General features: G+C 50.0%; 1 protein-coding gene across 1 annotated transcript in view; it reads right to left on the reverse strand.

The window, feature by feature from the left end:
• The window catches only part of trpa1b (transient receptor potential cation channel, subfamily A, member 1b), a 163080-nt gene that overhangs the window by 62132 nt on the left and 73526 nt on the right, over positions 1 to 27422 (reverse strand). Inside the window, exons 13-18 of the mRNA XM_038808471.1 lie at positions 19469 to 19633; positions 18446 to 18560; positions 15589 to 15755; positions 12913 to 13003; positions 4922 to 4981; positions 135 to 233 (exon numbers count right to left, since the gene is read on the reverse strand). Coding sequence (XP_038664399.1) covers positions 135 to 233; positions 4922 to 4981; positions 12913 to 13003; positions 15589 to 15755; positions 18446 to 18560; positions 19469 to 19633 — 697 coding nt within the window. The remainder of the gene's footprint in view (positions 1 to 134; positions 234 to 4921; positions 4982 to 12912; positions 13004 to 15588; positions 15756 to 18445; positions 18561 to 19468; positions 19634 to 27422) is intronic.

Below are 27422 nucleotides of genomic sequence, written 5' to 3' on the forward strand. Positions count from 1 at the left end.
CCACTAATTCCACAGGATGTAGAATAACCTATTGTAAGGTACCTTAGCAAGGTTTACTGAAATACAACCAGACAATTTCTACTGGGGTGCACTCATTATTATAAATAACTACCAGATGCAAAAATCATACTTACATTTAAAGCTGCTAGTGGTTTGTATTGAGCATATCCTTCCTGGTTCAATATTTCTTTTAATTTAAGAGGACATTGTAAAAATTGGAAATTGTATTCAATCTGGATAACAAAATAATATGAAATCAAAGGCTTGTCATGATGATGGGAAATTAAGACTGAGATTGACCTATAAATTCACCAGCTAACCAATGACATATTGAACTGTTTCAAAAAAGGAGCTGCTTTTTACAAGAAACTACATGACCAAAAGTGGCTGCCACGAGTCACTTGATGTCAGAAATTGTAAGTTGACCTTTTCTGGAAAGTTAATATTTGGATTGCACTGCTAATATGTTGCTCCTGGAATTCCACACCTAAGGATGTCAAGGTCCATTTTAAAAAGGAACTCTTGAAAGAAATGTGTAAATGAATTGTCCTGGACTTTAGGCAATTGCAATTTTGCTCAGCTAATGGGAACTTCTAATCAGCCAAATACTAATAAACATTTGAAACACTTTGTAGAAGACAACATAACCCCATCCCCTGTTCATTTCTGTTATTTTGAAATGTGTCAAATGTTTCTGAGATGAAAGATCAAAAATGTGATTGCTTGTCCTACAACAATGACTAGAAGGTATGTTCTTCTAATTCCTATACAGACAGGAGTTTTAAAAATTGGTTTTGCTAATCCATAAAGAGGGAGAAACAAACGTAATCTGGAAAAAACTGCTGAAGAGAGCAGTGAGGAACCATTGGGCGTTGTCGTCCGGCCTTGTTACACTCACGCTCAAACATAACGAGGCCGGTGAATAGCGAGAGAGGCCAAAAGCGGGGCATGCGAAACCTCCGCATTAGCGGGCCGCCATGGGATGCTGGAGGGGGAGGCGCTGGGGAGGGGGGGGGTGCAACCGGGGGTGAAATCGATCGCGGCACCACCATGCCAACCCCTGGATCCCAACCGGGGGCAACCCTTGTTCCTGCCTGTCTGCCTCACCGATCACACATTACCCCTACCGACTGCTGAGTGAGGCCTCTGGCTACGCAGCTGAAGGCTATCGCTAATGGGGAATTGGCAATCGTGGTTAAGTAAGCACTTGACACATGCCAAGTGGATTCCCGTGGCTGGGCCGGCCATGTATCATGTGGGAATCATTGCCTAGCATTCTGATCGCATCTTGATGCCTGGACACTCTGTGGGAGTCAACACCACACAGGCAGCAGCCAACATCCGAACACCCAGGGGATGGGACACAGCTCCGGGTACATGACCACAGCCGGAGGATGGGTGGTTGCCACGGGGAGGATGGGTTGCTGGAAAGATGGGACAGGGTTTCGGAGGTCAGCCGCATTGCGGAAAAGAATGGGAGAGGCATCATGATGTTTGTGCAAAAAATTGTTTAATGTGCTGTACAATACCCCATTACCAATAGAGCTGCCGCCCTCAACCCCCTCAGCTCCCAACTCAACCACTTCCCCACTCGCTAGCTAACCCAGTGCCCTGTGTGATGCTCAACATGCCTGGCCCTCCCAGCTCTACCACTACGTCTTGGTGTGTCCCCAGGATGCACATCTGAGGTGGAGGCAGCCAGCTGCCTACCTCGCCCCGTGGCCGTCAATGCCCCTGGAGGGCGTCCTCTGGGGCTCTGGGCCCAGTGGGCATAAGCTCCCTTGTTGATGCACATGCACAGCTGTGCCACACTGTCCCATGTGCTGATCCTGAGACACAGCCGCATCAAAGGGGTGGAACTCGGGGGAGCTGCTGGCCACTGACGTCACTCCATGGGACGGGTCCGGGTTGGCACCTAGTGCCCCCTCCTCCAGGCCCTAGGGCTCACCTTGGATGGAGGGGCAGCTGGTTCGAACCCCGGCTGCCCCTGCATCATCTGACGATGCCAGCCCTGGCGGTTCCCCATGGTCCGCACCATCATGTCAACGCCCTCCGCGATGCACCTCAGTGACTGGGTCATGCCCTACAGTGCCTCAGCCATGTTCACTTGTGACTGGGACAAGCTCCGCAGCGCCCCGGCCATTCCTATCTGAGAGTGGGGCATGTCCCGCAGAGCCCCATCAAGGTTGGTCTCGTACTGGGTGACATCCTCCCGTGAGGCAGACATACTGTTGAGACCCTCAGGCATGTCCGTCTCCGACTGTGCAATGCCTTGGACACCTTCACTCACGGTGCCGACGTCGTGCATCAGTCTCTGTGGTCGCCACCCTCGCAGTGATGGCCTCGGTCCCACTCATTGCCGGCGCCATCTCATGCGCTTGTAGCCTGGGACTCCTCCAAGCGGCTGTAGACCTGCTGGAGTAATGCTGACATCTCCCTCTGAACATTCAGATTGGTCCCTATCATCCCCATCAGCCCTGGGTAACTCTATTCCATAGGCTCAGCATCAGGCTGGGACCCAGCTGGATCCAGGAATCCAGCAGACCTCCAACTGCTGTCTCGTCTGGGGATTCCTACCTCCACCAGATATACATCAGCAGCAGTGTGGTGCTCATCAGATTGTGCCCCAGAACATTTCCCACCGAGGTGTGTGTATCTGCGCTGGTGGAGGGTGGCGATGACAGGTGTGCCGTGACCATAACAGTTGCATCCTCGGAGCTCTTCTCTGAGGTGTTCTCCTCGGAGTCAGGGTAGGGTACCGCGTGGGATGGGCAGGCGCCTTCTGCTGGAGGACCTGCGGGAGAATGGACATGTGGTCAGTGGGAGGGATGGGTCAGTCAGTGAGGCAATAACAGCTCAAATTTGACAGGCCCTCTGGGTGGAGCCCGGTGGTTCCTCACCTCTGCGGAGTCTGCCAGCTTCTGCGTGGGTGACCACCCTGTCCTCGGCCACCCCAGTCACCTCCAGGGCCCGCTCCTCAAAAGAGGATTCTCAAGTCTGGCACCCCTCCGCCAGTCTGGCCCCTCTGCTGCTGATTATGGGACAGCTTTTCCTGAGGGGACACAGAGAGAGCATCGTTAGCCACACGCGTGGTTCACAGTTGTGGGGGCAGGAGTGAAGGAGGGATTGGGGTGGAGGAAGAGTTGAATGGGTGGGTGGAGGGAGGATTGAGGGGGAGAGTGATGGAGGGATGGTTGGGGGTCGGCTGGGGGATACTCCCTTGGGGGGGGGGGGGTTAGAGGGGTGGGACTTTGGTGTCTACTCACTCGTGCTGCCCGGTGTAGGTGTAGGTCGTTGACCTTCTTCCTGCACTGCTGGCCAGTCCTCCTGGTCACACTTCCCGTGCTGACAGCTGCCGCCACCTCATCCCAGGAAGCATTGGCTGCCTTGTGGTTCACCCTCCAGGACCCTTGGGCGAACAGGACAACCCTCTTGGCCTCAATGGCATCCAGGAGCTTCCCCAGGTCAGCATTCCCGAATCTTCGGGCCAGTCTCCTGGGTGCCTATGTTGTGTGCCGGCTGGGATTGACTGAGCATGTGCAGCTTAAGTGCTGCTCAACGTTGTTAGCGGGGGGCTGGCGAGCGCGGTCCCGGTGATTCAGCAGGTGAGCCGGTATTCGAGGCGGGAGGACCAATTAACGTTGAATAGCGTTGCCGGGCTCGCTGGGCTGTGCACCGGGAAATTCACGGCAATTCCCACTTCCTACATCACTTGGAAATTTTTCTGAAAGATCGTGCCTTTTATCTCTCTCTTTGAAGCCAATGTTGTCTCCAGCAAGCTGCAGTTACCTGAATTTCAATCCAACTCCAGGAGTTTAAACAGAACCAGGGGCGCGATTCTCCCAAAACGGGAGAAATCGTAAAGCTGGCGTCAAACCCGGGCGGGTTTGACGCCAGCGCGCCCCTTCCCGACCGGGAACCGATTCTGGTCCCCGGTCGGGGCTAGCAGCCCGACGCCGTAGGCTCCAGCATGACGGGCTTAACGAATATCGTTAAGCCCGCTTGCCGGAGTTAGCGCCAGCTGACGCGTCATATGACGTCAGCCGCGCATGCGCGGATTGGAAGACTCCAACCCGCGCATGCGCGGATGACGTCATCGCGTATTTGCGCGAAACCCGCGCATGCGCGGGCCGGGTTGCCCCTCAGCCGCCCCGCGAATGGATACTGCGGGGCGGCGGAAGGAGAAAGAGTGCGCGGGCATCGGGCCCGCTGCCCGCGATCGGTGCTCACCGATCGCGGGCCCATGGCACCCTTGGCACGGCTGTGGTACTGCCGTGCCAATCGGTGCCATAGTTATGAAAAGCGAGTTTGTGACGCAGTTTTTACGAACGGCCAGACCAGGTGTGTTTGCCGTTCGTAAAAACGGCGTAAAGGGCTGGGACTTCGGCCCATCGAACAGCTGTGAATCGCTGCCGGCCGTAAAAAAACGGTGGCAGCGATTCGTGTCGGGAGTTGGGCGGGGGGGGGGGAGAATAGCGGGAGGGCGGGAAAAATGTCGGGAAGGCCCTCCCGCTATTCTCCGACCCGTCGTGGGGGTCGGAGAATTTCGCCCCAGATAACTTCAAACAGCTGCAACAATTTATGCTCCAAGGACAAGCAAAGGGCTTAACTATATATTCTTTTAACTTTTATTTGGACTCTAACTTTTATTATATGAGACCTGTGTATGTGAGTCATTGTGTCTTTAATATTTTTTCTCAGAGTAGGAACTAATAAACTTACTATTGCTTTGACTCAATAAACTTGGCTGCTTATTAAGAAGTAAATACATTTGGATTGGAAAATTATTTTCAAAAACCTTTGTTGCAACCAACTGGGGGTGCTGAATACAGTGGAGCCAATTCATTCCCCCTCACCCTGTTGTAACAGGCATGTCATCATTATATAGCTGACCACAGATTCAGATAAGATGCACACCTACCGAGAAGTCAAAACTCTTCCTGTCTTCTGATGATTCTGTCATGCATCTGTCCAAAAGGCCCTTAAAACAAATGCAAAAGTCTCCGAAAGAGTGTTGGAAAAATGTCAAGGTAGCAGCATACAATTATCACACACTATGAGTAACTAGACCTGTCAGAAAGATTAGAGCAATTTAGTTTCTACATGAAAGCAATGGAAATAAAGAATTTTACACACAGAGAGATAATCGGGTAGGGCGAGATAATAAAATAGGAATCTTAGACAAGATTGGAGTTGAGCAAAAGAGGAGAGAAAGGAATGATTTGAATATCTCAGTTGGAGTCAATTGTGCCACAGAACCAACCACAAAGCAGGTTTGACCATTTGCATTTAATTCATCTTTAGCTGCTTCAAATATTTAAAACTCCATTAAGCAGCACAATACCAAAATGTACATCAAATATGTCTGCGATGGATCCCAAAATCACCTTGAAGCTAATCTGGGTCAAATAAACTGATTTAGCAATTTATTATATTTTGGAACATGTTTTCTATGCAACAGTTGAAATGAATGGGAACTCAGAGCATGTTCCAATGCAGAGCGGGAAATAACAATGTTCCCTTTGCAAGACCATATCAACTCAATGCTCTTCTTTGATTCCTGGTTCATCAATGCATTAAATTTAAACATTGTGCTCAAATTCCCCTATGGCCTCATTCCTCCCTCTGTCCATAACCAACTGCAGTTGTGTAGTCCTCTGTGATCTCTGTACGCTTCCACTGCTGGCTCTGGAGTATCCCCAATTTCTAAAAACCCACCATTGGCAGTTGTACCTTTAAACAATTAGGCCGCAGACTGGAATTTCTTCTGTCTGGTGCTCCACTGATCATTTCTCCTTTGAGACATTCTTCAAACCCAAATGCTTTGACCAAGCTTTTGGACACTTGGGATATTACATTGGGCTGTAACTTCCGAGCCCCAGGGCAGTGGAATGGTAAAGATTACCCAAACTTCCCCCGGGTAATTGCCCTGCTCTGGGAACCATCTGAACATTTGATTTAGATCGCAAACTTCGGGTAGCTCTGACTGTGTTACATCAATATCTTTCCAGAAAATGTAAGGAGAGTTAAAACCCCTTCTAGCACCTGGGTAACTATTATAGAGATTCACACTGACCTCCAGTGGAACTCTGCCAGTATCCCCGAGTCTCCAGGGAACTCCACCAACTCCCCACTCTGGCTAACCACCTAACACAGGGCGTCCCCCAACACTGCTCTAAACACCCGGGGGACTCTATCCTGGACCCCCATCCCCCAACTATCCCCTTCACAGGACTTCCTCCCCTGCCCCTCCACATCACCACCAAGGAGAACTTCCCATCCTTACCCACCCCTCCATGGGGAACAACACCCCCCTAAGACCCAAGTCCCCACCCACTACCTGCACCCTCCCAAAGACTAATTCCAACATACTGCAATATCCCAAACCTCCAGAACCCCCCCCAAAATCAAGGCCCGACTCCCTTAATCCCCAGACCCCAGATCCCCTTTCGTCCCCACCCTGGCCTGACTGCTGACCTCCATCCCCAGTCCCAACCCAAACATCCCGCTCCAAATCCTGCCCACTTACCTTATAAACTTACCTTCTTCCTGGCTTGTCAAAAACCTTTAAACCCCGCTGTGCCTTTACACTTGCCTGAATTATGGCAGCCAGTGGCACAAAAAATAGGTGGGCTTGGATTACCTCTTGCGATTCAGCTGCCCTCTATACTAGGCCCTGGGAGTGCATTCCGCAGTACAGATCTCGCCCAGCCTGAGCTGAAAGGTAGGGTGTGATGAGATAACCTCAATTTCCAGATAAGTAATTTTGAGCAAAGTGACAATCTGACTCAATTGCCACTCCATCAGAAGTTGTAGCCAAAACATTTTGCACATGTCAATGTTTGTTTGACAATGTTCTTCTGCAGCACCATGGGACATTTTACTCTTTTAAAGGTGCCATATAAATGTAAGTTGCTGTTCTTATCAGCAAGATTCCTGCCCGCCATAGATACCACTGAGATCCAGTCCATTGGAGTTAATTATGTCCGCCACATTGCTCAATGCTCATCCTAATCTAATTTCAAGCATCCACAGCATATTGCAGCATTTACCTCACTACAGCAGCTTAGAGGCTAGCAAGCATCTTCCTTGTAGAGTAAGTGTTGAAGCGCATGCACATCTCTTCTGAAGCTCTAACAGCGAGAAGCAAGGAACAAAACACGGCAAAGAGAAGGAACCAGCCAATCTCAGCTTCCAAAAAAAAAGACTGTTGCATCTCCTAAATCAAAGCAATAATCCCAGGAAGCAGTATAAGGGATGAATGGAAGGAAAACATGAGAGTGTATTAATTCCTGCGTGTTGTCTTTTTATAATTATATAAAAGCATCAATCACTCTTCAGGGATTGGGTAAACATGTTGTGGGTTCATTGACGAGGTACATGTAAACAGATACACAAGGACAGAAAACATGAAGACATCAGAGCTGCATGTGTGAACTCTGCTTAAAGCAAAAACAAAATTAAAATTGGACCGAATAACCTAGCGATACCATGCTGCAATCCCTGAAAAGCATTTTACAACATCTCCTTTTCTTTTTAAACAAATATTCTCCCCTTCAAAAGAAGTGCAATTATTTACAATACATGTACATGTTTAGTTACTATCACATAACTGCAGAGAACTGAAGGATTTACGAATCTCTAAAGCGAAGAAGTAATCTGCTGATATTTCCGTATCTTGTAATGGTTACCTTGTCTGGAGAATTTTTGAATTACTCACATTGATCTGTGGGATTGACATTCTTGGATGTTATTCCTGGTTTCATTCAGGACCTGGTCCTCAATGCAATAGGACTGCACGGTGGTATGAAGAGCTGGACTGGATTTGATTTGTCCTCGATTACGTCTTACCATTGTGCCTTTCTGTGCAATAACCTCACATAACCTGAGTTCTTAAAAAATCCTCATCACCTCAGCTGGTTGCCACATACCATCTGTAGGATTGTGTATGCAAACCTTGGGCGAAATTCTCCGACCCCACGCAGGGTCGGAGAATCGGCCGGCAGCGGCGTTAATCCCGCTCCCGCAGGGTTTTTAATTCTCTGACCGGCCAAAAACCGGCGCTGTGCAAATCCCACCGGCAGCCTCTGAAAACAGCTGGCGCCGGCGGGATTTCATTTTTTTTTTAGTTTCCACAAATCTCCGGCCCGGATGGGCCGAAGTCCCGCCGACGTGGCCACGGGTCACGTCGGCGAAAATCACAGTTGCTTTAAAACGGCGTCAACCATTGATGATGGTTGACGCCGTTCAGTGTCGGGGGGGGGGGGGGGGGGGGGGGTTGCGGCATCGGGGGGGGGTGGGTTGCGGCATCGGGGGGGGTGGGTTGCGGCATCGGGGGGTGGGTTGCGGCATCGGGGGGGTGGGTTGCGGCATCGGGGGGGGGGTTGTGGCATCGGGGGGGGTTGCGGCATCGGGGGGGGGTTGCGGCACGGGGGGGGGTTGCGGCATCGGGGGGGGTTGCGGCATCGGGGGGGGTTGCAGCATCGGGGGGGGGTGGGTTGCGGCATGGGGGGGGTTTGGGGGCAGCGGCGTGCAGAGAGGGGGGGGGCGACGGATGCCCGGGGCCAACACACCGTCGCCCCCCCCGCCTCTGTACGCCGCTGCCCCTACCCCAACCACCCCCCCTCACCACCCCTACCTCCCTCCAACGCCCCTACCCCCCTCCCCACCACCCCTACCCCCCTCCCCACCACCCCTACCCCCCTCCAACGCCGCCCCCCCATCTTTCGCAACGCCGCAACCCCCCACCCTCAACGCCGCAACCCCCCCCTCATCGCCGCAACCCCCCCTCTCAACGCCGGATCCCTCACTCTCAACGCCGGGTTCCCCCCCCCCCTCTCAACGCCGGGTCCCCCCCCCTCTCAACGCCGGGTCCCCCCCCTCTCAACGCCGGGTCCCCCCCCCCTCTCAACGCCGGGTGCCCCCCCCCTCTCAACGCCGGGTCCCCCCCCCCTCAACGCCGGTACCCACACCCCGACCCCTCCCTCTGAAGGCCGGTACCCACACCCCCCCCTCTCTCCTCCTCCCCCACTTCCTTCCTCCTCCCCCCTTCCTTCCTCCCCCCCTCCTTCCTCCTCCCCCTTCCTTCCTCCTCCCCCCCTTCCTTCCTCCTCCCCCTTCCTTCCTCCTCCCCCCCTTCCTTCCTCCGTTAGGGGGGGGGGGTGCGGCGTTAGTGGGGGGGGGTGCGGCGTTAGTGGGGGGGGTGCGGCGTTGGAGTGGGGTAGGGGTGGTGAAGGGGGTAGGGGTGGTGAGGGGAGGGGGTTGGGGTAGGGGCAGCGGCGTGCAGAGGGGGGGGCGACGGTGCGTTGGCCCCGGGCATCTGTCGCCCCCCTCCTCTGCACGCCGCTGCCCCTACCCCAACCCCCTCCCCTCACCACCCCTACCCCCTTCACCACCCCTACCCCCCTCCAACGCCGCCCCCCCTCTCTCAACTCAACACCGCAACCCCCCCTCAATTCAACGCCGCAAACCCCCCCCTCAACTCAACGCCGCAAACCCCCCCCCACTCAAATCAACGCCGCAAACCCCCCCCCCCTCAACTCAACGCCGCAAACCCCCCCCCCTCTCCTCTCAACTCAACGCCGCAAACCCCCCAACGCCAGGTCTGTCTCTCTCCTCCTCCCCCCCCCCCCCCCCCCCAAATGCCGGGTCTGTCTCTCTCCTCCTCCCCCCCCCCAAATGCCGGGTCTGTCTCTCTCCTCCTCCCCCCCCCCCCCCCAAATGCCGGTCTGTCTCTCTCCTCCTCCTCCCCCCCCCCCCAAATGCCGGGTGTCTCTCTCCTCCTCCCCCCCCCCAAAATGCCGGTCTGTCTCTCTCCTCCTCCCCTCCCCCCCCCCAAACGCCGGGCTGTCTCTATCCTCCTCCTCCCCCCCCCCCCCCAAAATGCCGGTCTGTCTCTCTCCTCCTCCCCTCCCCCCCCCCCCAAACGCCGGGCTGTCTCTCTCCTCCTCCTCCCCCCCCCCCCCCCCCCAAACGCCGGGCTGTCTCTCTCCTCCTCCTCCCCCCCCCCCCAAACGCCGGGCTGTCTCTCTCCTCCTCCTCCTCCCCCCCCCCCCAAAACGCCGGGTCTCACCACTTCCGCAGCTGGTGAAACTGACGCGTATCGCGTCAGTCCGCTGCTGGCCCCCTCCGGGAACGGAGAATAGCCGCCTAAAAGAAGTCCCCGACGCCGGAGTCATCTACACCGATTTTCCTCGCCGGAAATCGGCGTTACGACGGTCTGCAGAGAATTTCGCCCCTTGTCCCAACTGTGAACCTGGCAATTCTGTACCTTCATTTACCTGGTGCATGGGGCTCATCCCTTCACCAAGTTTTAAAAGTTTCTGAGGGGGTAGAATGGGGAAGAGTAGATGAATTGATACACTTAAATGTGTCGCTCTCAGATGTAACATTGCAATATTCTTGCAGATCTTGCTTGGTCTGTCTATGATTCATAAATAGGGATTTTATAGTGAGAGTCATTCAGCTAGGTCATTAGACCTAGGATACTGAGGAGCAAAAGTAGTGTGATCAATATACCACTTTGTTCTCCTTCTTCTTCGCTTTTTCACTCCTTGACGGAACATAGGCCTTGGACAAATTCTCTCTATCTGATCCTGTCTTTGGCCAAACTCTCCAGTTGTTGCCATGTATAACCCTCGGCCCTCATCTCCTTTTCTGCATTCCGCCTCCATGCGTTTCTTGGTCTGCCTTGCTTTCTCTTTCCTTGCGTGTTCCATGTGAGAGCTTGCCGTATAATGTTGTTCCATGACTTCCTAAAAGTATGGTCTATCCAATTCTGCTTTCGTCTTTTGATTTGGATCATTCTAGGCACACCAAATTAACTGAAAATAGCACTTAGATTGTGCACGACAGTTGTGCTTGCCGTAACTGTCAAATATTGGGGTACTTAGTAAATGACGATGTAGTCAGTGCCTTGGACATGAATGAGGCTGGTTGTGATTTTGGACCAAGGATGGGTGGGAACATCATATGGAATCAATGGTTATTTGTGCTGACCTGGCATTTATTTCTGTCATGCCATGCACCTCTTGACATTGACTCCAAGGTCATTGTTCATACCCGCCAATAGACTGTCTCTGCTGCAAGCCTTCTCATCCAATCCATGCCCATGCGTGAATGATGAAGTTGCTGAAGAACATCAGGTCACAAAAAAAAATACCTGTCTTGTTCAAATGCACCTTAATCAAGAAACTAGGAGTGGGATTCTCCGCTTGACAACGCCAATTTCGTAATCAGCGATCGGGCGGCGAATCCTTTTTTATGATCAAATTTATGCCTGTTTTCGGATGCTCCGCCCCCTCCAAAACAGCATCATCGGAGAGTACACCTCACATCATTGGGACAGCCTCAGGACGTTATCTGAAGTCCATCCCCCAATGCTCCGCCCCTTATGGGCCAAGTTCCTAACCGCGCGGGGCACATGTGCGCTCAGTTTTCAAGAACCCGGTGTGGCGACTACGGACTGTGTCCAACGCCCCCACAGTTGGGGGGAGCCATGTCGCTGACCAGGCTTCAGTGAGGGCCGGGGGGACCGCTGGGTAGTGGCCTGGTGATGGTGAGGGGGTATCCAGGGGGGGCACTATCTGGCAGGTCGGGTCCGCACGCAGCCGATGCCATGTTTTTACTGCACTACCACTATAGGTCGTCGCCATGCGGCCACAGACCCGGCAATTTTCCAGCCTCATGAAGGCTGTGTGTTTAATATGGCGCAGCTGCTAGCCCCTCACTGGTCGAAGGGTTGGTGCTGGAGCCTCACCGATTTTCTCATCGTGGTACTAGACACTTCCTCCGGACATAGCCTAAAAATTGGAGAATCCAGCCCTAGATATTCTGACATTGGAAATTAGGTCAGCTGCATCCCATTTGAAACTGTGAAATTTGTGGACATTCTGATAATATCCCTTTGATTGCTCTCCTTCTCTATTACATGGGATGTGTGTCTTTCCCAACTGAACTACTGAAAATGGCATGTGGCAGTAGTTCCTTCTAATCGACATGGTACTCAACCTGAAAGCAAGATTCAGTTCAGGTGTGACTGTGCAAAAAAACTTTGAAAACATAGTGTTCCAATAAAGAGCTGCTATGCAATGGTGAGATGCAATGCATAGCCTGTCACTTCAGCGAGTGGGACAGCGTATTGAGAGGACAAGAACCAGGTTCGTTGTAATACTTAATTCTTCCATATCTTACAATATTCACAGTGAAGTAGTGAGAGTGAGATTGTTTGGGAGATGGGGTCCCAACCATTATGCTAAGATTATGCAGGGAGTGACCTCGGTCAATGACCATGCAATATATATGAACGGGCTGAGTACCGCAGAATTATTATGATGCAAAAGGAGGCCACTTGGCCCATTGTGTCTGCGCCAGCTCTCCGAAAGCGCATCTCACCGAGATGTTTTCTCCCCTTAACCCTGAACATTCATTTTCACATAAAAGTCTAATTCCCTTTTGAATACTTCAGTTGGACTTGCCTCCATCATACTCTCAAGCAGGGCAAGCAAGAGCCTAACCACTCACTGCGTGAATTTTTTTTCCTCATGTCACAATTGTTTCTCTGGCGGGGGGCTGGTTTAGCTCAGTGGGCTAGACAGCTGGTTTGTGATGCAGAACAAAGCCAGCAGTGTGGGTTCAATTCCCGTACAAGCTGAAAATTCTGAATTCTCCCTCTGTGTACCCGAACAGGCGCCGGAATGTGGCGACGAGGGTCTTTTCACAGTAACTTCATTGCAGTGTTAATGTAAGCCTACTTGTGACAATAAAGATTATTTATTTATTTATTTTATTTCTTACTGAAGAAAACCATACTCCACCTTGCGAGAACCAAAGGTAGCTGAAGTTCTTTGTTAAAATAAATAATATCAGCCGAACCCATTTACAATTTCTTACATCATTACAGAATGAACTTACTTTGAAAGCTTCCGGGAGGTGTTCAATCAGCTCCATTACTGGACATTGCATGGAGGAGCCAGGAAGGAAGACTCTTGTAGCCTCAGCCAATCTAAATGCAAAGGATTAGAACATTAATAGTTAAGTCGCTGACAATGTTAGGCGTTTTATGTGCACCTTTGAGTTTATTTTTCTGAGGATGGTTTTGCTTCATTCACCTGGAGGGAGATACCTTAACCTGTGAGACCCTGGTGCATGTTCTTGCAGCATCTTATTTTAGCATCGGTGCTATCAATTATTCTTCCCTCTTCTTCCAGCTCTCTCTCCCAATCACAATGGAATACTTTAACTGAGGGTTAAGAGAGGGTGCCTCATAATGAAAACGCCTTCTCTGAAATGGTATGCCAATGCTTCGTCCAAGCTGGAGGGCCTCCTACTGGTACTCCAGCTTCAAAGCCTGCCCGCCATCCTCAATTGGGCAGGGAGCCCACCCTCTGCTCACTAATTGGTCAACTCAAAAAAGATCTCTGCTGGGCTATGTTTTCCACATAGTCCCGTGACCTCCATTTGACCTCCAGGTGTGCTGCAGTGAAATTCTCTGGAAAAGCTTCTCTAGTGCTTGTAGGCAACCCATAATACGCAGAACAGTCTACTGTGGAAATGTTACTGCATCTTACTTCAGATCTGCCTGAAAATCTGGTCAGCACAAATTCGTTTTTTCAGGATTTGGTCTGCAGAGTCCGCTGTGCATGGAATCATAGAATTTACAGTGCAGAAGGAGGCCATTTGACCTATCAAATCTGCACCGGCCCTTGGAAAGAGCACCCTATCCAACCCCACACCTCCACCCTATCCCCATAACCCAGTAACGCCACTTAACCTTTTTGGACACTAAGGGCAATTTATTTATTTATTTAGCCCGGCCAATCCACCTCACCTGCACGTCTTTGGACTGTGGGAGGAAACCGGAGCACCCGGAGGAAACCCACACAGACACAGGGAGAACGTGCAGACAGTGACCCAAGAGAGGAATCGAACCCCGGTCCCTGGAGCTGTGAAGCAATAATGCTAACCATCATGCTACCGTGCCGTCCTGAAAAAGAGTTCCCGAGGCTCGAAATATCAACAATCCCTACACATCTTAAAGGTTGAGGAGACCTCACTGCAAATATTTAGCTGCTGGGTGGGCCTAACCTGTGATCGAGAACAGCCACGGTGGGGTTACCACAGGCTTTCTGGCCCTGTGTCACAGCTCCAAGCACCCCAATAAAATCCAGCCGTAGGAATGTGGGAACTGCTTCTACAATCATCCAGTCCTGGTAAGTAATAGACATTGCATCATGCAGACATATTATGCTGAGGTTCAACATGGCAGGACCTTTTTAAAAAGTTCCTTCTCAAAACGCGTGTTTTGCTTGCAATGCCTGCATTTATTGTCCATCCCTAGTTTTCCGTGAGAGGTGGGTTTACTCTTTCTTGATCCACTGCAAGGAAAGCATTCCCCGTATGCTTTGCTGAGTTAAGGTTTTATCTTAAATATGTAAATACTCAGCATGTTTTTATGTGGACAACCATAGACACGTTCCCTATAACTGCACAAGTAATTATTTCAGATCATTAATGAACCTATATTCACACTTCAACTATCAAACAAAAATATAATGCAACAAAACATTGTGACTTTGGGCTGCATTTCTGCTTTGGGACAGGAAACAGGCATCTGAATGAACAGTTGACAGATTCCAAACCTGTCCCTGGGGATTGTCGGGAGGCAGGGAAGGGCAGTTACTCTTTGGGATTTTAATGGAGCTCCCTCTTAATAGGCAGGGATACCATCCAATTTAGGACATCAGGTGGGAAGATCTTCAAAGCTAGAGGGCCAATCAGAGGCTTCCAGCTGCAAAGGATAAGTAACTGAGAAGGTGCTTCAACACGATGGTGTCCTTTCATCAACTGTTTTAAAATTTTAATTAAAAAACAGAAAAAGCAGCTAGCCTCTCACTGTGGGAGGTGGGGTGGGGTTCACCTCTTCCAGAATGACCTTTGACCCCCACTGAGGCAGAGGTGGAGGGCCCCATGGAACACTCCACAAATCTCATACTGTTGATGGATGGATACTTTGAGGCATTTAAATTCCTCCACCAAACACCTGCCCCCCTCCCCCCCCCCCCACTATCTTTCCCCCATCCCGACCCCCACTGCATCAGGAAATTGGTTTGTCACCTGGAAAATCCCACTCGGCCTCCTTTACCCTGGTTAACGAGACTCTTGATGAGCCTAATTGCCTACCTGCATCTGCAGGCCCCACATCTACCTTGACCAAAAAGGCTAACACTGGTAATATGGTTGGCAAAACAAATGTGCTGACAGTGTCATTATTTTGGAACCCCATCCACTTCCATTACAGCTCTTAGCAGGGACAGAAAGTCAACTCATTGAGTTGTGCTTTACTTTAACTATACGAGCAGGCCTAATCATCCAAATTTTCCAGGTTCGCATATAACCTAATATTTGGTTGGATTGATTCATGATTTAATATTTAAGAGATTTTCAGAGAATTAATTTGTTCACAATTTTAAATCAGGTTTTTTTTAAAATCCCGGCTCGATGTATTGTGATTTGAGTAGTTAATTCTCTCCCAGAAAATCTATAGGAGCCCACGTAAGTAGAGTAATAGTTGCAACATGTTATTCATACCTGTCATTTTGAATAATAGCTAAAGTAGCATCATTTCTTTTATTGCGAATTGCCTCATGGAAAAAGGAAGCTTCATTGTTATTCAGTGTTATAGCAGCTCCACGGGCGAGTAGTAGACACACAGCTTCGCTGTGCCCTTCTCTTGCAGCCAGATGGAGGGCAGTGTTCTTTGGAGTGAAATACAAAAGCAACTTCTAACAGCCAGTTCTCCAAACATGAGAAAAACACAAACTTACAGTTTATTACCAAAATGAATAACTACTGTGGGTTTATAAAATACCCAAGGCTTTTATTCAATGTAGCATAATTTGAAAGCCTCATGTTGTTTTCTTCCCTGAGTCACAATAACAGCTACTGATGGGTTGTGAGTCTTTTGGGACTGCTTGCCACAGAGAGCTGTGGGAATAGAGTCCTTGGGCAAAATTCTCCGCCTCGCGATGCCGCAAACGCGAAACACGATTGGACGGAGAATCGGGCATCCGGCCAAAATAGAAGTTCGCACCAAACGCCATACTCCGTTCCGTCGCTGGTGGCAATAACAAGGTTTGCAGCAGGAAAAAACGGCATTTGCATGTGTTTAAATGTGATTAGCGGATTGGACACAGTATGCTCCAGCCTTCCACGAGGCTCCGCTTCTCTCAGGTCGAGGCCTTGCGGGAGTAAATGACTACAAGTATTAACAAACGTGGACTGGTCAGTATGGCTGTGGAGGAGGAGCGGAAGGCAAAAAAAACACTGAAAACCCCTTGAAAACTGTAAGGTTTGCTGGGGGCTGTCTGGGCCAGAGTCAGTAGAGGGTATCCCTCGGGACTGGGTGGCCAGGCTCAGACCGCCATTGTTGCAGTCTATCTTTTAAATGCACCCATTTGATGCTACAGGCTCCTGGCTGCTCACACTGCTGAGAGTTGCCTGCGTCCTTTGAATGCTCAGAAGCCTTCTGGTCATCTGGTAACCCACCGGGCCACATCTTTGCACATCCTCATACCCCAGCTGTATCATCAAGGGCCAGCTCAATCAGGAGTGCACCAGGTATTGGTGCTCCTTAGAAGCGCTTTCCCATTACAGAGGAAGCAGGGGATCAAAGAGCAGGAAAGTAGACGCGAGGAATGTCGGATCAGCCATGATCCTATTGAATGGCAGAGCAGGCTCGAGGGACCGAATGTCCTATTCTTATTTCTTATGGTCTTAAATGTGAAATAATTGGATTCTGCAGATTTACTGCTAATAAAATCAAGTGAACTCCACTTGTGACAGCACTATATTGACTCAGCAGTATATGGAATGCATGTTTTAGTACCCAGGCTTACTGCTGGGACTGAAACAGATTCCTCTATGCTCCAAGAACCAGACTGGCAAAGGGAATAAACTACATGGTTAAAATGATCATCAGGTTGACTCAGTAGGAATGGAATGGTAAGACGGTGACAGATTTTAACCTCATTCTTAGCCCGTTTCTATGAAGAGGGGTGTGCTGAAATTCACCTGTTGTATCTCAACACACAAAGCATTTGAATATAATCTAAATATTTTATTTAAATTAAAGTGCCACCTTTGGTTAAACACCGAATGTTCAGAAACAAAAATAAACACAAATCAGTTTATCTTTGAAAAAAATTTTGTTTTTTTTTAAATTTAGAGTACCCAATTCATTTTTTCCAATTCAGGGGCAATTTAGAATAGAATAGAATAGAACAGTACAGCACAGAACAGGCCCTTCGGCCCTCAATGTTGTGCCGAGCCATGATCACCCTACTCAAACCCACGTATCCACCCTATACCCGTAACCCAACAACCCCCCCTTAACCTTACTTTTACTAGGACACTACGGGCAATTTAGCATGGCCAATCCACCTAACCCGCACATCTTTGGACTGTGGGAGGAAACCGGAGCACCCGGAGGAAACCCACGCACACAGGGGGAGGACGTGCAGACTCCACACAGACAGTGACCCAGCCGGGAATCGAACCTGGGACCCTGGAGCTGTGAAGCATTTATGCTAACCACCATGCTACCCTGCTGCCCCTCAATTTAGTGTGGCCAATCCACCTACCCTGCACATCTTTTGGGTTGTGGGGGCGAAACCCACGCAAACACGGGGAGAATGTGCAAACTCCACACGGACAGTGACCCAGGACCGGAATCGGCGCCCTGAGGCAGCAGTGCTAACCTACTGCGCCACCATGCTGCCCCAGTTTACCTTTTTTTACACGCGGCAAAAGCACAAATTCTGAATGAATTAAGAACCTTAAAACTGAGCTAGAGTTAACGAGGTCTACAATAAACTCTTTGTTACTTGTGTACACAATGACACAGTACCATTCTTCCATTTAAAAATCTGCAATTTGGTTATGATTTTACTTTGGTATTTACGTAATCAATCATTGACTGAACATATTGTTAGCAATATTAATGGAAGTTTCATTCATTTAGATTGTATTCCTTTGTTTATGAAACAAAAAATGGTTATTTGTAAAGTCTGATAGCATTTAAATAGTCCATAAAGCAATGTCAATAAAAACCATCAAGTGTTTCTTAATCTCTCCAATACTAATTCTGGCCTCATGCCTCCCTGTATAGATAATACCATTTTATTGTTTGTTTCATGTCCTCTGAGGGCCGTGAATGAAAATAAAAACTGCAATGACAGATACAATACATAAAGAGGAATAGGACGAGGAATTGCATCTCAGTGTGCCAAAGGAAAATATTAGAACCAAACTTGTTGAAGATTTGGGTCAATACGAGCTTGGATTATGCAAACAAGGAATTCAATAAGGGAAGAACAATTGGTGTTACAGAGCAGAAGTACTGTTCAAATAACTTTCCTGTCTGTTGAAATGAAAAGTATTCACCTACCCCTGTCTCATCCACCCGATCGAGCAGTGTTATATTTGTTTCTAATAACACTTCCATTGTCTGAGTAAACCCTCCAGAAGCAGCATAATGTAAACTTGTCCAACACTTGTAATCCCTTCAAAGATTAAAATGAAAAGTGAAAACTTGTTTTGGAAAATCCTCGCACTAAATTAATATCCATCAAACATTGATCTGAATATTTACAGGGAGCGTGCAGGTGAGGCTGATGATGCTGAATTCCTGCAAATTTTAAATGGCAGGTCACCATTAATATCTTGTGGCTCCATTTTCCACTCAGCATCCAGCCAAATGGAAGGAAAGCATAGCCAGTGATCATTACAGATGGCCCTTGGCAATTAGGGTTAGGGAGTAGGTTGGGCAATTGGGTGGAGGTGCAGGAAGTTCCAGTCAGAAACTGGGAAGCGAAAAGGTCGGCTCTAAGTTCCAATTGATGGTCAGAAGTTGGGAAGGCCTGTGACAGGGAGATCTGGGGGGGTAAGGCTCCAGTTTGACCGGTGGCTTCCTCACAGGAGCACCCCTACACCTCCTAGCCCATGAGAAGAACCACACAAGTTAATTTTTAACCAGTCTCCCTGTTGAACTGACAGAGCCGGTGTAAATATTTTAGCAAGTGTCCTGTGTCTCCATGGTGGAACATTTCTCAAGCCATTTCTCAGCCCAGTAAAAATGGTGAAGGGTGCTCAAAGGATGGAACCCACAAGTTTAATTTTTTAACATCCATGCCCCAACTTTCCCCTGTTCATCATGGGGATATCAAGACCATTTTGTCATAAAACAAGGGCACTTTAAGTTATTTTCTTCCTGAAAATAGAAAGCAACCTATTCCTCTGCAAAGACATTTCTCACTGAGTAAGTAAATAAATGCTAGTCCCTTCAGTGATCCTGTCTAAGTGTAGAAAGTGGTTGCTTGCGTAAGCTGCAAATGAAGTTATATAACCAAATAACAGCGAACAGTCAGAAAGGTGGAAATAATTCATGCAAAATCGTTCTTGGTGTACATACCGCATCAAGAGGGCTCCTTTTCTGAGGAGAAGTTGAACCACTTTTGTGTGCCCGTTCTGTACCGCCAGATGTAGTGGAGTCATGCCTTTCGCATCTCCTTCATTCAGCAGTTTTGCCTTATTTATGTTCTGCAGCAGCAGCTTGCATGTGTTGAGTCGGCCGTATCTATGGTTAAAAATATATTGGTTCCCAGTTTCCATCACATTAAATTTGATGTGGAGATGCCGGCGTTGGACTGGGGTGAGCACAGTAAGAAGTCTTACAACACCAGGTTAAAGTCCAACAGGTTTGATTCAAACACGAGCTTTCGGAGCGCAGCTCCTTCCTCAGGTGAATGGCGAGGTATGTTCCAGAAACATTTATATAGACCAAGTCAGAGATGCTGGACAATGCTTGGCATTTGCAGGTAATCAAATCATTACAGATCCAGGGAGAGGGATAATCACAGGTTAAAGAGGTGTAAATTGTCTCAAGCCCGAACAGTTGGTAGGATTTTGCAAGTCCAGGCCTGATGGTGGGGGGTGGATGTAATGCAACATGAATCCAAGATCCCTGTTGAGCCGCACTCATGCGTGCGGAACTTAGCTATAAGTTTTGAAATACTCTTCCTTGGCCGCGATTTAATAGCCATGGGCACAAATCCCATAATGGCTGTTAAACCTCGTGAGAGGCCACTAACATGATTTGCACTGGTGAGATTGCAGTTTGGGATCTCCCCCGACCCATTCCAATGAGCTGATCAGGTTCACGCCCAGGAATGTCACGAGCCTGATTTGCATACATGACAATATAATTAGCGAGCTTGATGCCACTACTTCCCGCCCAGCTGGCGTGATGCCATGCCGGCCCAAATCACTACTGCCTTTTAAAAATGAAAATGAACAGCAGAACACTGGCAAAGGGAATAAACTACATGGTTAAAATGATCATCAGGTTAACTCAGTAGGAATGAAATGGTAAGACGGCGACAGATTTTAACCTCATTCTTAGCCCGTTTCTATGAAGAGGGATGTGCTAAAATTCACCTGTTATATCTCAACACGCAAAGCATTTTGAATATAATCTAAATATTTTATTTAAATTAAAATGCCACCTTTGGTTAAACACCGAATGTACAGAAACAAAAATAAACACAAATCAGTTTATCTTTTTTTACATGAGGCGAAGGCATAAATTCTGAATGAATTAAGAACCTTAAAACTGAGCTAGAGTTAATGAGGTCTGCAATAAACTCTTTGTTACTTGTGTACACAATGACACAGTACCATTCTTCCAATTCAAAATCTGCAATTTGGTTATGATTTTACTTCGGCACCTACTTAATCAATCATTGACTGAACATATTGTTAGCAATATTAATGGAAGTTTCATTCATTTAGATTGTATTCCTTTGTTTATGAAACAAAAAATGGCTATTTATAAAGTGTTTATAAAGTGTGTGTTAGTATTAAAATAGTCCACAAAGCACTGTAAATAGTCCATAAAGTCCTTAAATAGTCCATAAAGGCACTGTAGCCTTTAGCTCCCACCCTGGCACACTGCCCCTCTCAGGGCAGATGCCCAACTGGCGACACCATCAACTAGTCCACCCCGCAGGCCCACCGGCCGTCACCAAGCCCCGCCTGCCCACTGTGATCCTGCTCTTATCCAACCTGCCCCAGACAGATGGCACACAAAACGCACAGCACACCACAGCTGTGATCCCAACAAGTACCCATCCCACTCACCCAGCCTGATCCATGTGCCCTGCCCGCATGCATGCCTCCAAGCATGGAGATGGTCAGAGGTTGTCGGTGACAGAACCTCCTACCCCAGAACCAGGCGCCACCTTGCTGGCGGGGTATCACATGATCCAACCAAGGTCACCCACAGGTGGGCACAGGACAGAGGCCTCAGCGTGTATCATTGGTATGGGTAGTGCCAGCAACCGGTACCCCTGCTGGTAGGGACGAGTGGTAGGGTTAGAGTTCCCCCGGTGCCAGGCGCCAATGGGGCCAGGGGTGTGGTGCGAAAGCAAAGCGCGGGGTGAACGGCCGGGGTGGAGATAGGATTGAGAAGGGGGGGCATGCGGGGGTAGGGGCTGCAGCGCAAGCTCGTTGGATCTGGATGAACATGAGTGTACTCACCATGCTGAAGTGTCTGCCCTTTACCCCCTGCAGACAATGGATTTCGGAGTACAGCCAGGAATGGTTGGCATCTGCCTGGCCACAGCGGCCCTTGTGGATGCAGTGAGACTGCACGAACAGGAGCTGCTCGGGGAAGACCCTGCAGAATAGGAGCCTGCCCAGAGGAGCATGGGCCAGCCGGTGAGGCTGGAGAGCTAGCCGTCCAACAGGCCGAGGAAGAGGTGAGAAGGGGGCACCGCATCAGGCCTCACATATATCGGCAGCACCTGCCATTCGAGGACCTGCTGAACTGAGTGTGTCACCGGTGGCTACGGCTGTGCAGGGAGACCTTGTGGCATCTCTGCTCGATTATAGCGTACCTGGAACCATGGGGGAATGGGGGAAGACACCCTCTCCCATTGGCCTTCAAGGTGAAAGTTGTCCTGAACATCTATGCCATGGGGCCCTTCCAGGTGCCGAGTGACATGTCCAGATCTCCCAGACCTTTGTACACAGGTGCATCTGCGCAGTCACAGCTGCCTTAAATGCCCGGGCGGCACACTATATAAATTTAAATGCAGACCGAGCTCACCAGCTCGTCCGGGTAGTGGGATTCGCCACCATCATTGGCATGCCCCAGATCCAGGGGTTGATAGATGGGACACATATCCCCTTACAAGAACTTCCGCATGAGGTTGTGCCCTTCATAAACCAGAAGGGCTTCCACTCCATGAACATGCAGCTAGTGTGTGACCACACCATGCACATCTGTGCCCGATACATGGGCAACGTGCACGATGCTTTTGTCCTGGAGCACTCATTGATTCCCGACACCTTCAAAGCGTCCCCTCGGGTGAGGGGTTGGCTCTTGGGTGGCAGGGGTGTCAAGCCCCAGCCTAACATGGAGAACTGTTACAATGATGCCCATGCAGCGAACAGGAGCTTCATTGAGCAGTGCTGAAGATGCAGATCAGGTGTCTGGGCCGCTCTTGTGAGTCCCTCCAATATAGTCCTTGGAGGATCTCCCAAAGGAAGCGGCTTGCTGTGTGTCCCGCCCTGTGACCTGGGTCCCCTTTGGCGAATGTTCTCAAAGGCGATCGAACCTGAATAGGCCCAGCAATCTTCCTGGTGTCACAGGTGGCGTGATGCCAACCTGTTCCATCTGATGCCCATCGGATGTGCTCGTGACAGATGGGGGGAGGAAACAAACGACATGTTCCAGCACCTCCTGTGACAGGGTTGCCCTGTCCTGTGCCTCAGCCACAGCTTGCACAGAGTATCCCAGACCTTGGACACCCTGACCTATGGCCAATACCTGCACACCCAAGGCCTCCACTGCGGACGCCACCCATTTGTTGTTGGCCTGGGTGGCATGCATTGTCGGCTCGGCCTCGTGCTCCTGCAGGTGGTTGGACTCCTCCAGCTACACCTGCAGGAGCTGGATGGTTGCTGAGCAACCCCTCATGTAATCCCTGGCTCTGCAACTGCATCTGCAGTATTGATGGGACTGTCCTTTCAAGCACAAGACCTTGAAAGTTAGGAAAGTTAGTCCCTGCGATCAGGTCATCCTCTGACTGTCTGCCCCCTCAGGGGTTCCTACTCCATCTGCATACGCGTCATGTGCATCAGAGTGTCCCAGGGGCTTCTTCACCAAAATGACCCACCAAGGGGCAGCACGGTAGCATGGTGGTTAGCATAAATGCTTCACAGCGCCAGGGTCCCAGGTTCGATTCCCGGCTGGGTCACTGTCTGTGCGGAGTCTGCACGTCCTCCCCGTGTGTGCGTGGGTTTCCTCCGGGTGCTCCGGTTTCCTCCCACAGTCCAAAGATGTGCGGGTTAGGTGGATTGGCCATGCTAAATTGCCCGTAGTGTCCTAAAAAAAATTAAGGTTAAGGGGGGGGGGGGGGGGGGGGGGGTTGTTGGGTTACGGGTATAGGGTGGATACGTGGGTTTTAGTAGGGTTATCATGGCTCGGCACAACATCGAGGGCGGAAGGGCCTGTTCTGTGCTGTACTGTTCTATGTTCTATGTTCTATGTTCTAAGGTGAGTGTCTCTGGGTTTGTGAAGGGTACAGGTAACAGCAGTGATGAAAAGTCGGTGTTGTTCAGGACAAGTGCTCCTGGTGTTGCGGCTGGGGGCGAGGGATACTGGACTCTCTCGCATTGTCGGAAGGTGACCCTACAAGACAGAACATGAAACCAGTGCCAATCCTGAACCCAGAGAATCCAACAGCAGTGTGGGTTGAAATTGCACAGATTTCACGTTGCGCGATTGCTGGCCACCATTAGCATGTCCTGAATAACTCCAGCATGTTTAGGATTTTAGGAATAGTAGAAACATTATAAATATTATAAACATTGGGGCAATTTAAGGGCCAAAGGCCTGGGGTTATAGTGTGTTTGAGTGGAGTGGTCACGTTTAAGGGGCGGCACGGTGGCACAGTGGTTAGCACTGCTGCCTCACGGCACCAGGGACCTGGATTCGATTCCAACCTCAGGTAATTGTCAGGAGTTCGCACATTCTCCCCATGTCCGCGTGGGTTTCCTCCGGATGCTCCGGTTTCCTCTCACAGTCCAACATGTGCAGGTTAGGTGGATTGGCCATGCTAAATTGCTAAAGGGTGGGATTGCAGGAATAGGATCGGGATAGGGCCTCAGACTGTTGAACCTTTTCTGGTACAGCTTCCACCAGAGGTACGATGGCAATCTCATGTGTGGGAGGTTGCTCTGACCATTGGGGACTTTCTGGGATCTGGGATGGTGATGAAGAAATCTGCGCGACAATTTGAGAAAAGAGACCAGGGGTGAAATCAGAGTCTGAATACTCTAGTTTTGAGGACTCAGGACTGTGCTGTTCTGGATGCCTAACAACTGTTGACATCTCCTGTCAACTGAAGAAGATCGCGGGCTACACACGAATCTCGACTCAGGAAAAGGTTGAGTGTGGAAGACATATATCAGCTCGAAGGTTTGTCTGTCGCCATCCTCCGTGGCTCAAGGATGATGCCAAATACCAGTAGCTGCTCCGTACAGTGGAGTGTCTGTCATTCCAATCCAAAGTTCAAAGCTCATGGCTCTTTGTCTGATAGGACTGTCACACTGGCACATGAATCTAATTTACAATTAGTTGGATGACCATTTACCAGGATATCAACATTCTAAAATTAAGAGCAGTCTCTGATGACCCACAAGAAGCATGATTGTGCATCCTCTGGGCCTTGAGTCTCAACTTGCTGGGGTTTTGACTTGCAGTTGACTAAAGTATTCCTGTCAGTTACCGTGGAAGAATTGGAAGTCATCGCAGGATATTGACCTTTCCTGTGAGGGGGCTTCTCACTGCAGCACTGGCAAGGTCACTCTGCTGGGCAGTACAGAGTTTGCTTCCATGGATGTGGATGGACACTGCATTTTGGTAACTTGAAGTGGTGAACTGAGGGTTGATTTCTTCCATATGAAGTGTTCTCTCTCCTCACGGTTATCTTGTGTTGATCCCATAGTTCAGACAGTCTAGTTAGCTGGATTGCCTTGTCGAAGGTAGGGCCATCTTTAGCTTGGAGGAGGTAAAAAATGAATCATCTGCAACTCCCACTACGATTCTGTCTCAAATGAACTCAGACTTTAAATCTTCATATTGACATCCTGCCATTCTATAGAGATTGTTAATTAGGGATTGACAGGTTCCCCAAAGAGCTGGACACTCTCATCAAATTTAGCTCCCTCCAGTGTTTTATGGGATAGACTTCAAAAGATTTCAAGGCAGACGGCACATCTGTTTAGCACAGCTGCTGTTAGCGTGGCGCTGAGGACCCAGGTTCGATCCCGGCCCCGGGTCACTGTCCTTGTGGAGTTTGCACATTCTCCCTGTGTCTGTGTGGGTCTCACTCCCACAACCCAACGATGTGCAGGATAGGTAGGTTGGCCATGCTAAATTGCCCCTTAATTGGAAAAGAAAAGAATTGGGTACTCTAAATTTATTTTAAGAAAGATTTCAAGACATCATCACGTTTGATAGATTCATCAATAGGTTGTCATGTAATTATGTCATCTGCTATCACCCCAATCAAGTTAAAAACAGTTACCTTGTCCTGCCTCTGATTGTTTTTATTTTAACCCTAAACAATGCTGTACCTTAACATTCTTCTCCTCGACTTCCGGTGTCGGCGATAACATAGGAAGCCGCACATTTGGGAGCTCCCGTTTTAAACGGACTTTTCAGCTCTTTTTAGAGCCCAAAACGGAAATTTTGCGACGTCTCCCGGTGGGAGAAGGTGTGCTGATCGACTTTCCCCGCAGTCCATGACTCGAACTCGGAGTAGAAAGGGGGGGGAAACGGCAGCATCTCCCCAGAAAAAACGGGGGAAGGAATCTAAGATGGCGGCCGGTGGAGCTCCAGAGGAGTGGAAGCAGTGGGCCCTGGAGCAACAAGCTGCTCTCCTGCGCTGTTTTGCAGACTTCAAGGCTGAGGTATTGAGCTCTCTGCAGAAAACGAACAGAAGGCTCTCAGAGATTCAGACGACCCAGGGTGCTGCCATCAAGGAGTTCCAGACGCAGGCCACTGAACGAGAGGAGGAGGCTGGGATCCTCGTGAGTAAGGTGGAGGGGCACGAGGCACGCCACAAGATGTGGCAGGACCGCTTCATCTTGATCAGGAGCTTGATCACCGCATGAGGCGGAAAAATCTGCGGATCTTGGGCCTTGCGGAGGGGCTGGAGGGGTCGGACCTGACAACCTATGTGGCTATAATGCTGAACTCGCCAGTGGGGGCCGGGTCTTTCCATCTGCCCTTGGAGCTGGAGGAAGCACACAGAGTACTGGCCAGGAGACCTAAGGACAATGAACCCCCGCGTGCGGTGCTGGTGAGGTTCCACCGGTTCAGTGATCGGGAGTGTGCGCTGTGCTGGGCCAAGAAGGTGAAGAGCAGCAATTGGGAGAATGGGGTAGTACGGATCTACCAGGATTGGAGTGCGGAGGTGGCTAAGCGGCGGTCCGGGTTTAATCGGACGAAAGAGGTGCTTTACAGGAAAAAGATAAAGTTCGGAATGTTGCAGCCTGCGCGCCTGTGGGTAACTTATTCGGACAGGCATTATTATTTTCTCGGAGATTCCTCGGAGGAGGCGTGGGCCTTCGTGCGGACGGAGAAACTGGACTTGAATTAGGGGTTGGGGGTTGCGGGGTCGGTTGTAATACTTTATTGCTGGTTTCTGCTGTTGCTGTGTTCTCTTTTTTTGTACTTTTGCAATTTTGATATGGTTATTTATTGGGGTGTTGTTCTGTTATTTGTTTTGTTGTGGGGCATTGGTTGAGTTGTGTATCTTGTGGGGAGGGTCGGGGGGGTTTGTTGTATTCTATTTCGGGTTGGGGGTATGGAGTGGGGCTGTTATTTGGGAGCTGCGTCAGAAGGGTGTGGTGGGGCAGGGCGAAAGCGCGGGCTTTCCTCTGGTTTCCCGCGCTGCGGGGCTGGGGGGTGGAGACGATGACGGGGGGAGGCGGGGCCTTAACTGGTTCTTCCCCGCGCTGGAACGGTGCCTGGAGGAGGGATAGATTGGGGGATGATCCCACTTTGGGAGGGGTCGGGTTATTGGCGGGAGTTTCCGGGGTCAGCAGAAGTTAGCTAACCCACAGAAGTACAATGGAGGACGGTTCGCGGCTAGGAGGGTTCCTAGCCTGGGTGGGAAGGGAGGGGGGGGGGGGGAAGGGGAATACTGGGTTGCTGCTGGTAGGGTCAGGAAGGAGTTGGTGGGGGCCGGGGGGACAGAGGTGAGGTGTTGTCGCTGTGGGGACTGGGTCGGGCAAGGGGTGCTGGCCTGGGGAGGGCAGTCGACGGGCTATGGCTAGTCAATGGGGGAGGG

The sequence above is a fragment of the Scyliorhinus canicula genome, chromosome 10 (genome assembly GCF_902713615.1).
Source record: "Scyliorhinus canicula chromosome 10, sScyCan1.1, whole genome shotgun sequence".
NCBI classification, from domain to species: Eukaryota; Metazoa; Chordata; class Chondrichthyes; order Carcharhiniformes; family Scyliorhinidae; genus Scyliorhinus; species Scyliorhinus canicula.